Raw genomic sequence first — 15,015 nt, forward strand, 5'->3', positions numbered from 1 at the left:
AGGGTAAATAGAAGAGGTAAGGAAAAGAGAAGGACAAAGGAAGGATGAAGACATGCAAGCAGAGAAAGCGAAGAATGTGTTACAATTTTGAGCGCCCGTCTCCGGACGTAGGCACAAAACATACTCCCAGAGGGGGAGAAAGGGAAGGAAAGAGCCAGAGGTGAGGGGAGGGGGGGGGGGGGGTGAAGATGGGGGATAGGAAAGGATGAGGAAAAGGAAGGTATAAAAGGAAGGTATGCAGCCCGGAAAGGAAGGAGGGCCACATTAGCTCGGGGTCCCGTGCTCGCTACGCACGTATCCACAAGAGAGTTGTGGACCCCCTGGGGGGAACTCCCGGGCTGATAGGCCATGGTCGAACTCTCTCCTGTTTCGTCTCCGACTGCGGGAGACATCCTCGGAGGTAAAGTGCTTTACCTCCGAGGATGTCTCCTGCAGTCGGAGACGAAATGTCAGGAGAGAGTTTTATACTTCGACCACAGCCTATCAGCCCGGAAGTTTTAAGTGAAGACAATACCGGCCGTGAAAGCTTACATTGTATGATCACTGCTAGAATGGTTCTCCAATCCTTTCTCCTCACTTACATAACTGACTTACCATGTCATGTGCTCACAATACCACCAGGTGCCATTCAATTTTGCTGTGGTCTGTGCTCATAACACTTTGGCTCATCAGTATATGGTTCTTGAATAGATCTTGTGTGTGTCATACACAAAGCAATGTAGCTTTAATAAAGAGATATAATGCAAGGGAATATGTAACAGTTTTTATATGTCCTTCAGACAAGTTCTCAGTTCTCACAATGTGATATTTCAACTTCATAATTCTGCATAATCACCTTTTTATGCAAGATAAGAGTCTTTTTCTCTTTCTGAATGTCGACCATCTCTTCAACAGAGAGATAACATTAACCATAAAACAATCTAGCACTAAGTAGTAAAGAAGAATACGCAGAGACACAAACAAGGCTCCAAATTTTGAGCTCATAGATCAGCTGCTGTATTAAAATGCATAAAATAGGCAGTACAGCTGACACACATTAGTAAATATATACATACTTACACCTACAGTCAGCACATATTTAAACCTACAAAAAATTCCACTCTGACTTCACGGAAAATGATAATTAAGACTAATAAAATATACGATTACACCTTTCTAAAGTAATTGCACGGTCTTAATACAGTAATTTGTATCACAACTGAAAATATTTTATGTAATACATACACATTATTATCCCATGAGCCAACAAGGAGCGTTTTGTCATCTGGGAGAATGACACAGGAAGACAATGCCATTTCTGATAATGCAACACTCCTGACTTGTCGTTTCTCAGCCACGGTGTACATTTTTAATAGTGAATCTTGCCCCACAGATACAACAAATTCCTTGGATTCAGCTATTGCCACAGCACTTACTGCTTCTTTGTGTGATTGGAATGTGCTTGCTATACTCAACCTATCCATATTCCCCCAAATTGGGCATTCTGCAGTGCTGTTAACTTTGTCTTGCTGACAACTGTTATGCTCTGTTATGAAAGAAATGAAGTTTTGTAAATAATCACAAAATTATAACTTATTCTGAAAAATAAGTTTTTTAACTTTGCTGTGAAAACAGAAAATATTCATAAAAATATAAAAATGATTTAAAAATAACAATGATCATTTATTTAAAAAACACACAATTAGTCACCTTTAGATATAAGAGTACCAGTCATGCCACAGATAAACTGTTCTATTGCACCAATGGGAGAGATGCTTCTCTTTGTATTATTAACTGCATGCATGTGTCTGACCTTCTCAAGACAAGAGACACAAGACCATTAGTAAGATACTGCTTTTTGCATGTTAATGTGTAAATGTTTTTAGACATGGAATTGTATTCTTACCATGTCAAAAGTTTAATTAAAATTAAGTGGATTTTATCTATAAGACATGCGGTTGAACTCTGTGACTCTTCTTTTAAAGGATAATGCTAAATAAAATCTGCCTCAATTGTAATTAGCAGCTGTTTGCGAACCTGTCATGAGCACCTGTAGAAAGTGGTTGAAGGCCCGTGACTGGCAACGGATTTTATTTGATGTTATCCCTCATCAAAACTGATCAACTCACTGGAAGTGGATGAGCATTTTACTATACAACGTGAGTCATTTGAGCCCACATTCATCAGTTCAAATAATTTCTGTACTTCATCTGGCATAACGCTGCGCAAGGCCTCAGCTGTTTTTCTCTTCTGGAAGAGAGCTGGAAATACCTGTCGTAATCTGGTCACCCACTCGCATCTAGTTAATCAACTTTGATCAAACTTGGCACAGCAAAAGAATGCTGTTCGATGATGAAAACAATTCCACACTAGTACACCACAAAAATGTGAGCAGTCTTGTTTCTTTAATGTTAAGTTAGTGTATTCTGTTTGGTGCTAAACGAAGGAATAACAATTCCATATTATGATCCAGTGGAGAATCTTTGTTTACATACTGTATCATATAAGTATCTCTGATGGAATAATGACAATACTATGAAAAGGACAGATCGCTGCTCACCATATAGCGGAGATGTTGAGTCACAGACAGGCACAACAAAAAGACTGCTAAACACAAAAGCTCTTGGCCAAAAGGCCTTCTTCTAAATTGCCTTCTTCTAAATTAGACAACACACACACACACACACACACACACACACACAGTGTCTCTGGCTGCCAAGGCCACACTGCAAGCAACAGTGCATAATGGGAGAAGCAATCTAGACAGTGGGGTAAGGAGGAGGCTGGGGAGTGGAGAGGGAGGAATAGCGGGATTGGGTTGAGGGTCAGTAAAGTGCTGCTTGTGGGAGCATACAGTGATGAGTTGGGGAGAGGGTAGGACAGCTAGATGCAGTTGAGAGGTTAGATGAAGGGATGGAGGATTTGGGGCGGGGGGGAGCAGGGAGCAGAAAAAGAGAGAAGTAAAAACACTGTGGGTGCATTGTTGGAATAGAAGGCTGTGTAGTGCTGGTCCCACAACAGCACTACACAGCCTTCTATTCCACTAATGCACCCACAGTCTTTTTGCTTCTCTGCTTTTCCACTCCCCACCATTCATCTAACCTCCTGACTGCACCTAGCTGTCCTACCCTCTCCTCACCTTGTCCCTGTATGCTCCCACAAGTACCATTTTAACATCTTTCACTCCTACCCTGTTATCCCTCCCCATCCACTCCCAAGCCGCCTCCTCATCCCCATCACCCAGACTGCTTCTTCTATCATGCGCTGTTGCTCGCAGTCTGGCCTTGGCAGCCAGAGACAGTGGTCACCTGTGAGTTGCATTTACACAAATGTGTATGTATACTGTCCAATTCAGAAGACCTTTTGGCTGCAAGCTTACCTGTTTAGCAGTTTTTTTTATAGTGCCTGTGTGTTACTCAACATCTCCACTATACAGTGAGTAGTAATCTATACTTTCCATGATATAGTCATATAAGTATCTCTGATTGTTTAATATGTCTGTTTGTTACATTCTAGCATGAATAAATTTATCACAACTACATTTTCTTGCTGTATGTGTTGTTTACATCCACATTCTGCAATCGAGATGATATCTCATCAATAAAATGCAGAAAAATAACGTTTAAATTAGAAAAATACCTCTGTTCCCTTTGATGGTCGGTGGAATACCAGTAATTCGCTGTGGATGTGGCAGGGAAAAAACTTGCTTAGGAATCTGACCAAATTCCATTATTTGTACTTCTAATGCATGTCTCTGATTTATGTCTTTGATGGAATCCAAATCAACAGCGCCTTCATAGCACAGATAGTAAAACACTGCAAATAACATACATATTAACTGTGAAGCTGTTTTGTTTTACATATTTAAACTATTCAGGAAATGAGAACAGGTAACTGCACCTAAAAGTAAGAAAAAGTAGGAAGGAACAAAAGCCAGTGGTTATTTGATATCAGATACCTTTATGTGCCAATGCAACATCCATGTCTCATCTCTCTGTGAGTGGTTGCCTGTTCTCAATCCATGTTATAATTCCATTTATTGTAATACGAGAGCAGTTCGGAAAATAAGTTCCGACCAGTCACGAAATGGAAACCAATGCGACAATCCCATGAAGCTCTGCACAGATGTGTCAAGCACTGTCTCTAATACTCCCGTCAACCCCATCACATCACTCTTTTCAATTTTGAATGCACAGTGAGCATGTAAAGATGCCTAGAAAACAGTGTCTCCCACCAGGTAAGAGGACCTAGTGAGAAATTTCTCCTGAAGCTATGCAGCCCACATAACTGTCATGAATTTCCTTCTTAAAGACAATTCTTAGCCACATTCTGAATAGGCAATGAAGATGCTCCTGCAGCATTTTCAATGGGAAGTGTCTGATCACCCACAATACTACCCATAATTGACTCCCTCTGAGTTTCATCTCTGCTCACATGAACCACTGGCTATAACAACAACATTTTGGTGCAGACAATGGGCACAGAGAATTGGCAGGAAACAAGTGGCAACTGCCTTCTATGACAAGGGTTTTGGAAAGTTGGTATAACGCTATGTAAAGTGTCTAAGTTGGTGCAGTGACTATGTAGATAAGTAGCTGGAAGTTGTAGCTATCTATCGCAAATAAAATATTTTTGATTTTCACAGTGGTTTCCATTTCGCAGCCAATCAGAATTTATTTTCTGAATACCCCTTGTACACACTAAAATCATGTACGTCCATTGGCTTAATTATGATAGGATTTTTTTCTGCAGTTTGAAGCAAAGTGCCATTACTGTAATACACCTAAAATACAACAATCAGAATTTTACAATTATAAATAATTATGAGTAGTATTGTCTTCAAAATAGTACAGTCATCTGATTGTATATCCAAAACCAATGGAAGTACATGTGTTAACTGGTGGTCTTGATCAAACCACTGTAAAAGCATGCAGTCTGCTGAGAAACTGACTTGTCACACAAATATCTACAAACACAGTCTTAGAATACTAATTAAAGCTGAATAAAAACACAAAAATTTGCTGCCTGTCTTGATACCAAATGTAGAGGTCCAGGGCTGATTCCCAGTCAGTCCTAGGATTTTTTTCTGTAACTTACAAATTCTTTCACCCTTGGCAACAATACATTAATGTTAAAAATGTAAAGGTGAACTATGGTTCAGAGTTCACATTAAACTGTAGATCCCCTACAGCTAGCTGGAGAAGTCAGTTCAAAGGTCAGAGGAAGGCAGGAGTTTACCATCTCCTTACAACAGACTCTCCAGAGACAAAAGTGCCTTCTCTCATTCTAAATTTTATACAAGATATCACTATCTAAAAACAGTTCATCAGAAATTTAAAACAGCTGTTTAAAAGCTGTGATAGCTGACAGACCATTGTACTGGTGACATATTTTATTCCTCCGCCAGATTTGTTTCAAAGACATAATTTCTGATAGTACATAGATCTCTATGGTGTGATCCTCTTATTACTCCTTCATAGTTTGCTTGCATTGGTTGTGTGTGTTCCTGTCTTTTAAGATGTCAATTGGCATTCAGAAAAAGTGCAATACTGTTGGATGCACACAACTCATGGAAACAAAAGCAATTTGTTCATTCCTTTATGGATACCATATTTGTATGTAACCATGCTTCACATTGTGATGTATGTTGGTGTATACCAACCACTGAACCCTGCACTTGCTTCATTTATTAATCCATTGTAGGTGGTAATCTTTAGCTGACTTTGGCAGCTGTGCTAATGTTGCATTGTTTCCCTTATCAATAAGTGCAATTACCTGTGAGACTGAGGTATCAGCCACATAAACTCTCAAAATTATCCTTTATCAAACATCAATAAATACTCACCATTCTGCATTTTGTTCAAACGCCCACTGCCCATTAATTGGATAGCACTGTTGCTATTTGCTATTAAGCCACACATGAGTTGTTACAAACATCACATGACTATATGAAGTTGAGTTTACAGTTTGGTGAAGTGGTCATAATGCTATGACCATTAAATGTATAAGTGTACAGACAAAAAGTCTACAAATGACTCACAGTTATTTGCTTTCTCTGCTTCTATGCCAGTCTGCCTGTAGCCAAATATCAAATCAATCCAATGGTGTAAGTTTCTTGACACACATTCTGACTCCAGAGCTTCTCTCATCCTCTTTACAAAGTGTTGTGGACCTAAAGAGCAGATCCTATTAAATGATGTATTACAGCCCACAGCACAGGTGAAAATATCAAGTTTATTATCTCAGTAAATGAATCATTCAGTAGCTTTGACTCTGGATCTACCATTTGCCCATGGTGGAAGATGAACATCACCAACTTTTTGACCATCATGACGATATCCGAAGTTAATTCCAAAACCATTCACAAGAAAATCACCTCCTTGGTCTGTGTCATAAAATGCTGGGATTAATTCCTTGAAATCTGACATATTTGTCATGACATTCTTCCAAACATCAGGTACACTGAAAATAGAAACACATAATATTCATTTCAAGTACTAATAATAATAAACCATCTCACATTTTCACATATAAAACAGTCACCACACTCACTCTCCCCCTCTCATTGCACACTGCATGTGCAAATGCAAATGCACGCTGTCCCACCCCCCCCCCCCCCCTCCCCCCATATACAGGGTTATTACAAATGATTGAAGCGATTTCACAGCTCTACAATAACTTTATTATTTGAGATATTTTCACAATGCTTTGCACACACATACAAAAACTCAAAAGCTTTTTTAGGTATTCACAAATGTTCGATATGTGCCCCTTTAGTGATTCGGCAGACATCAAGTCGATAATCAAGTTCCTCCATACTCGGCGCAGCATGTCCCCATCAATGAGTTCAAAAGCATTGTTGATGCGAGCTCGCAGTTCTGGCACGTTTCTTGGTAGAGGAGGTTTAAACACTGAATCTTTCACATCACTATGCATGAAACTTGCCCGCACGCGTTCAACCGCTTCTTCGCTCACTGCAGGCCGTATGCGTGAAACTTGCCCGCACGCGATCAACCGTTTCTTCGCTCACTGCAGGCCGACCCGTTGATTTCCCCTTACAGAGGCATCCAGAAGCTTTAAACTGCGCATACCATCGCCGAATGGAGTTAGCAGTTGGTGGATCTTTGTTGAACTTCGTCCTGAAGTGTCGTTGCACTGTTATGACTGACTGATGTGAGTGCATTTCAAGCACGACATACACTTTCTCGGTTCCTGTCGCCATTTTGTCTCACTGCGCTCTCGAGCGCTCTGGCGGCAGAAACCTAAAGTGCGGCTTCAGCCTAACAAAACTTTATGAGTTTTTCTACGTATCTGTAGTGTGTCATGACCATATGTCAATGAATGGAGCTACAGTGAATTTATGAAATCGCTTCAATCATTTGTAATAGCCCTGTGTGTGTGTGTGTGTGTGTGTGTGTGTGTGTGTGTGTGTGTATATATAAAGATGATGTGACTTACCAAATGAAAGTGCTGGCAGATCGATAGAAACACAAACAGACACATACATACACACAAAATTCTAGCTTTCACAACAAACGGTTGCTTCGTCAGGAAAGAGGGAAGGAGAGGGAAAGATGAAAGGAAGTGGGTTTTAAGGGAGAGGGTAAGGAGTCATTCCAATCCCGGGAGCGGAAAGACTTACCTTAGGGGGAAAAAGGACGGGTATACACTCGCCCACACACGCACATATCCATCCACACACATACAGACACAAGCAGACATATATTATATATATAACATACCTGTTGAACATTCTGTCAGGATGATCAAATCGACCATTCTGCAAGCACAACATGTAATGTGGAAATTTTCTCACTAAATAAAACAGGACAAACCCAGGAGCAGAATAATGAGATCCATACAAAAATTTTGGTGGTGACATTTCTTCGTACCGCTCCTAGAAGAAAAAAAAATTACATCAGATTGCAAACTTAGGAACATATTCAGATGAATGACCCTGGAATAAACAGAAGCCAAGACAGCAACACAATGTCTCAGACAACTGGATACTACACCACCCAGCAAAATGGTAAGAGCAAAACTGGGAGGGAAGGTAATGCAAAGGTAAGACAAAGATGGAAGAATTTTGATAGTTTATACAGAGGAGACAGAATATGAAGGTGAAGGGAACAGTGTGGTGAGTAAAAGAAGAATAAGCCACAGGACAGAAGGAATATATGGCAGGGAGAAAAAGATCAGTGGTGTGAGGGCAAATGGTAGGAAGAATGAGACGAACTGCTCAGGTCTGGAACAAAGAAAAGTGAAGCATAAAATGAAGCAAGGTGAGAGGGAGTGTTGTACAAGAAACAGCTGAAGACAAAAGAGGGGTTAAGAATGAAGAATAGGGGTAAATGACAGAAGGATGAAGCATAAATAACAATGGGAATGTGAAATAGGAGAGAGTTTTCATGAATAATGAAACACAAGAATGAAGACTGATGTGCAAGCAATGGTGATTAAAGTAAGAGTGTAGTGTAGGGAATTTGAAATGGAGGTTAAGTCGTGAGATGTGGAATTGGGGACTTGGCATGATGACAGGGTACAATGGCATTGGAGACAGAGTAACGACCTGTAAGGCAGAGCAGGAACAGGGAATGGTCAGTGAGGTGTCGAGAACAGTGAGAATGGAGTCAGGTAGGACTGTGGGAATACATACTGGAGTCAAATACTTGTGACAGCTGGAGCAGAGAGTGGGTTGCAACATGTGATAAGCAATGGGACAGCTGAGAGGAATGCAATGTGTGAAAAACAATATGTAGGAAGAAAGGGTACCGTGTGTGAAGAATAACAAGAGCAGAGAACAAGAGTGACGTCTGAGGAATGGGAGAACGGTAGAGTTGGTTGAAATGTTTGAACTATAGTAGGAAGGTAGAGTGAGAGGTGAGGTATGAGGAACTGTAGAAAAGTGTATTGGTAAGATATCAGAAATACTGAGAATGGTTGAGTGAGAGGTGAGTTACTAGGAATGATGGTCAGGGAGAGTGAGAGGTGCAGTAGAGAAAAAAATTAGAAGGGTGAGTGATAACTGATGTTCAACACATAATGGGAAGAGACAGTAATAAATGAGGTACAAGGAAAATCAAAAGGTAGAGTGATAAAAGAGTAGAGGGATCAATGACAAGAGAGAACAAGGCATCTTGTACAAGGAGTAGTGTGAAAGGAGAGAGAGAGGTAAGATACAGGGGATACTGAAAAGGGAGTGTGAGTGGTGATGGAGGCACAAGAGACTACAATGTGATTAACATGACACAGTGAGAATTGGAAAGGGAGGATGAGAGGGTGGAGAAATGAGAGGAAGTGGAATAGGATGGAGATTGGGGTTGGGGGTGTAGTGACATGTGAGAAAGTGAAAAGACATGGTGAAGGGGGTGGAAAAGTATAAGAAAGTGGAAAGGGGGAGAGAGGAGGGCGGAAAAGTGTGATGAATTGGAAAGGAAGAGGCCTGTGGTGCAGGTAAGAGTGAGACAGTGGAAAGGAAGGGTGAGTGGTGCAGGTAAGTGCGAGAAAGTGGCAAGGAAGGGTGAGTGGTGAAGGTAAGTGTGAGAAAGTGGAAAGGGAGGTAGAAGGAAGAGGAGAAGTGTTAGATAAAGCACGAGTGGAGAATGAGGAAAGAGTGACACATTTCCATTCTTTCATAATTACTAATTATTAATTATTATTTCATTTCCTTGCCCTGTAGGCAAGAAAGGATGTCCTGGATTTATTTCTCTGCTAACAGGGTTCCTTGTACAGCTTGAAGCCAGTGCAGAATTGGTTTTCACTGCATAATGAACCTACACTGCTTCAGAATCCTCAATATGGTCTATCATTTTGTACACTCCACAGTAAATTAATTTGGAATGATGGGGACACAATCAAGGAAACACACACAGCAGACAAAATAGATCATTCATTTAGAATTGCTCAGGCACACTGCAGCTTAGCTGCGATGGTTATTTCAATATTGTATAGCCGTGAGTACAACCTGCAGTAAATTTAGAATAATTCTGGTTTCTCACTAAGTGATCTGAGTGATAAATGACTTTAACTTTGGATAACAAATGCAGTTTTGTGTAAATGGATTCACTGACATTGGCATAGAGGCTGGGTATAAATTGGATTTTAGAGGGAATTATGCCTAGACTGATCTCCTAACTGACTACAAAGCACACCTTTCTAATCACAATGAATACCTGCAATTGATTAAAAGACATCATCTATACACCACAAGCTTCATTAGAAATATTTTATTTGCCAAAACCGGTTTTTGATTTTATAACCCCTCATCAGTGGCATTCTGTGGCAATGACACGCTTGTCGGTTAATACAACAGAATATGAAATATGTACTGTAACATAGTATCCAGTTCATCATGTATGTTACTGCTACCCAATTTTAGGCAGTGACAATGCTCATTAATGTTTGACGTAACTGTCACGTAAAGTAAATATGGAACTCTGTATGACAATTATGTCAAACATTATCAAGAATTGCCACTGCCTACAATTTGACAGCAGGAACATACATGACAAACTGGGTGCTCTGTTATAAGACATATTTCAGGTCCTGTTGTATTAAATGACAAGCGTTTCATTGCTATAGAAGCGTATAAATATGCCACTTTTGATGGGTTATAAACCTGAAAACCAGTTTTGACAAATAAAACAATTATGGTGCAGTTCATGGAGTACGGAAGACATGTTTTAACAAATATACGAAAGCTACGGAGCACCAAGCAGTCAAAATTTTTATCCAAAATTGAGCTGAGATTACACAATATCTTTACAACATTAGAGCAAGAATACCTACTTTATCTGTTCCTGACTACCTGCAACTACAGTACTACATAGTGCCTTATGAGCACATGCTTTCCGATCCTTTTAATGTAGTATCCAAGGCAGTTTCTCATAACAAATTAGATTCAGAAACCTTACTTGAGTTCCGATCGCTGTGTTGCGGAAAGGCTTAATGAGGAACAAACTATGTAAAATTCTAGAATGAGATTTTCACTCTGCAGCGGAGTGTGCGCTGATATGAAACTTCCTGGCAGATTAAAACTGTGTGCCCGACCGAGACTCGAACTCGGGACCTTTGCCTTTCGTGGGCAAGTGCTCTACCAACTGAGCTACCGAAGCACGACTCACGCCCGGCAGAAGTAAAGCTGTGAGTACCGGGCGTGAGTCGTGCTTCGGTACCTCAGTTGGTAGAGCACTTGCCCGCGAAAGGCAAAGGTCCCGAGTTCGAGTCTCGGTCGGGCACACAGTTTTAATCTGCCAGGAAGTTTCATATGTAAAATTCTGCAGGACACTTTACTAGGGTACTATATCACTCATAAAAATGAAAAATACAGTCTTCCCTGAAATAGTGCTTTTAGAGAGAATGTTCACTTAACCATCTTACAGAAGGTTGCCTGTTCAATAGCTAATAAATAATTCTGAGAAGAAGGGTGACACACAGACAGATATTCATTCATGGAACTGGTTGAGGAAATGGCACCCATAAGCATTATTACATGCCCTCTTCCACAATCAAAAGGCCATCAAATATTACTGCATACTTTTGTATGATATGTGCACAGGTAGACCAAAAACTGAATAGCTATTTTATATTCCTCAACTACAATCAGCTTTAACCCATTATATGTTACTGTTTTAACCATATAATCAAAAATTACACAATTTTATTATGGATTCAGGTAGTTAGTATTTAGGAGCATCTTGAATGAAATTTAACTGTGTGATAATTTTCAGGGTCTAAAATAGCACATATCGGAAATTAATATTATTTGATTATAAGTGAATATTACAACAACTCATGTTGCCTGATGGAAAAGACAGGGCAGGACAGGCAACAACTCTCTGGCATGAATGATGGGTTGGAAACATGCAAGTGGCTTGGGCTGGCTGATAGTAAAAATAAAAAAGGATGAGCCAGCCTCCCTGCAACACACTAAAATCTCAAACCTGAAAGACAAGGATGGAGGAACACAGATAGGGATAAGACAAAGACCAAGGCAAACAAACAGCAAAGAGAGAATGAGGAAGAGTTAAAATTGAGGGAGGATGGAGGCCTGGGTGAGAAGGCCAGACATGTGACAAAAATCCCTGTCACAAATAAAATGTAAAACAACATCAGCCATTAAGACATTGTGTCTGGCTGATGTGGAGCTGGCAAAGGACATCGAGTCCCTGTGAGTGGTTCACATGGATGACTGCATCAGTCTCTGGCAAGCTGATCTTCAGAGTTGGTTTACCAACAGCCTGTTTGGCCAGCCCGTCAGCAAGTTCACTGTCCAGGATCCTGACATGTCCTGGGGTCCAAATGAAGGTCACTGAATGTCCACTGTTGCCGAGAGCATAAAGAGACTACTGGATAGTCATTATCAATCGATGGTGAGGGAAGCTCTGGTCAAAAGCTTGTAGGCTGCTGAAGGAGTCACTACAGATGACAAAGGACTCACCGGCACAGGAGCAGATATGCTCAAGAGTGTGACAGATGGCTACCAACTCTGCAGCAAAAACACTGCAGATATCTGGTGACGAGCATTGTTCAGTATGTCCAATATGTGTGTAAGTGAATCCAACAAGACCATCGACCATTGATCCATCAGTGTAGACTATTTCTGAGCCATGGAACTTGTCGAGAATAGAGAAAAATTGACAGCAGAGGGCATCAGGTGGAACTGAGCCTTTTGGGCCTTACGATAGGTCCAGACAAAGCTGTGGCCAAGGCATGAACCACAGAGATGTACGTAAGTGGACCTGCAGGAAAGGCAGTATAGGGAAAGTATTGAGTCAGTAAGAAGCAACCAGACACGGACTGCAGGGGATTCTCTGTCCTGGGCCGCCGTTGTGGGAGATGGATAGCCTTGTTAGGGAAAAGGAGACTATAATTTGGACGGTAAGGTGAACTACGAATGTGGGCGGTATAATATGCAAGCTGTATTTGCCACCAGAGTCACAATGGAGGAATACCAGCTTCCAAGAGGAGGCTGTTCACTGCACTCATTCAGAAAGCTCCCGTCGCAAGCTGAACTCCAAAGTGGTGGATAGGGTCCAGCAACCGCAGTGCGATGCTGAACCATACATCAGGCTCCCATAGTCCAGACAGGACAGCACAATGGCTTTGTACAGCTGCAGCAGTGTTGAGCAGTCAGCACCCCAGTCGGAGTGGCTCAGGCATTGAATAATATTAAGATGCCACCAGCACTTTTCCTTTAGCTGGCAAAGATGGGGAAACCAAGTTAAATGGGCATTGAAGACCATCTGCAAAAAGCAGTAAGTCTCCACTATATAATGTAGTTGGTCATCAACGTAAAGTTCTGGATGGGGGTGGACAGTACGAAGATGACAGAAGTGCACGACGCAAGTTGAGCGTCCAAAAACTGAAAGCTGTGAATGATGACCCATGACTGTGCCTTTCATGTGGCTCCCTGCAGCTAACGTTCAGCCCCACCAATAGAAGAGGAGCAGAAGGAAATACAAAAATTGCCAAGCATATAGGAGGGGAGACACTTGAGGAACCCACTTCAAGTGTAAGACCATTAACAGCAATTAAAAAGAGTGGGACACTCAGGACAGAGCCCTGTGGGACCCCATTATCTTGCATAGGGGTACACTGCGGGAAGCACCAACATGAACTCTGAAAGTGCTGAGTGACAAGAAGTTCCGTATAAAAATCAGGAGCAGGCCCCGGAGACCCCACTTGTACAAAGTAGTGAGGATGTGGTGTCACCATGTGGTATGTAGGCCTTCGTCAAGTCAAAAAAGGCAACAATAAGGTGCTGTCAGTGGGAAACAGCTGATCGAACGGCAGACTCCAGGTGGACCAAGTTGTTGGTGATAGAGGGCCCTTATTGAAAACTGCCCTGAGATGGACCCAGAAGGTCCTGAGACTCAAGGAGCCAACACAATAACCAGTCCACCATACATTCGAGCAGCTTGCGCAGAACGTTGGCGAGGCTGATAGGACAATAGCTATCCACTTCAAGCGGGTTCTTACCAGGCTTTAGCACTGGAATGATGATACTCTCCCACCTCTGCGATGGGAATTCGCCGTCGCTTCAGATGCGGTTGAAGATGACAAGGAGGCGGTGCTGGTAATCCGCTGACAGATGTTTAATCATTTGGGAATGGATTTGGTCTGTGACAGGACAGTCAGCAAGGGCACTGAGAAATTCCCACTCACCAAAGAGAGCATTATATTGCTCAGGGTGGCGTGAAGCAAAAGATAGGTGTTGTCGCTCCACCTGCTGTTTGAGGAGACAAAAGGCGGGGCGGTAATTCTCAGACACAGAGGTGTAAGCATAGTGCTTGGCAAGACGCTCTTTGATTACATCTGGATCAGCAGATACAGCTCCATGTGAGGAAATTCGAGGTACACCTGCAAGTGTCTGATAGCTGTAAAACGTGTTGAAGCATGATCTAAAGCTGAGGAAGAGAGGTTCATGCTCCAATGGTAGAGATGCATTGTTCCCAACACTCCTGCTTCCCTCATTTGAAGAGTAGGCGGACCTGGGGATAGAACCGTTTGAAGGCAGAGGTTCTCCAGGGACGGGTGGTGCTTATGACACTGGAGAGCCCACCTATGGTCTCTAATAGCTGCAGTGATTTCCAGCGACCACTAAGGCACTGACTTCCACCAGGGGCAAACTGAGGGATTCAGCTGCGGCAACAATGGTAGTAGTGATGGTGTGGATCACCTCATCGTTTCCATGCAACAGAGCTTCAACCATGGTAGTAGAGGTGAAAGTGTCCCAGTCAGCCTTGGGAAAAGCCCATATGGGCAAGTGTTCAGATGAGTGATGCTGAGGTAGGGACAGGAAGAGTGGAAAGTGGACACTACCACACAAGTGAGCTCTCCAGTGGACAGACAGGAGGAGGCCAGGACTGCAAAACGAGAGATCAATGGCCGAGTATGTGCCTTGTGCAACACTGAAATGTGTGGGCACCCGTATTTAGGAGGAAAAGGCTGAGTTGAGTCAGTAGGTCCTTGACATGTTTACCATGACCAGTAAACTAAGTTACACCCTACAAAGGGTTACGGGCTTTAAAATCA

The 15,015-nt window shown here is 41.9% G+C and overlaps 1 protein-coding gene across 2 annotated transcripts in view; it reads right to left on the reverse strand.

Annotated features, from left to right (window-relative positions):
• Positions 1-15,015, reverse strand: part of LOC124589612 (protein FAN-like) — a 201,822-nt gene that overhangs the window by 100,024 nt on the left and 86,783 nt on the right. For both annotated transcript variants that reach the window (XM_047131569.1, XM_047131568.1), the window contains 5 exons: positions 7,722-7,876; positions 6,263-6,441; positions 6,020-6,151; positions 3,619-3,795; positions 1,225-1,525 (listed from right to left, as the gene is read on the reverse strand). In XM_047131569.1, coding sequence (XP_046987525.1) covers positions 1,225-1,525; positions 3,619-3,795; positions 6,020-6,151; positions 6,263-6,441; positions 7,722-7,876 — 944 coding nt within the window. The remainder of the gene's footprint in view (positions 1-1,224; positions 1,526-3,618; positions 3,796-6,019; positions 6,152-6,262; positions 6,442-7,721; positions 7,877-15,015) is intronic.

Source organism: Schistocerca americana, chromosome 2 (genome assembly GCF_021461395.2).
Source record: "Schistocerca americana isolate TAMUIC-IGC-003095 chromosome 2, iqSchAmer2.1, whole genome shotgun sequence".
Classification (NCBI taxonomy): Eukaryota; Metazoa; Arthropoda; class Insecta; order Orthoptera; family Acrididae; genus Schistocerca; species Schistocerca americana.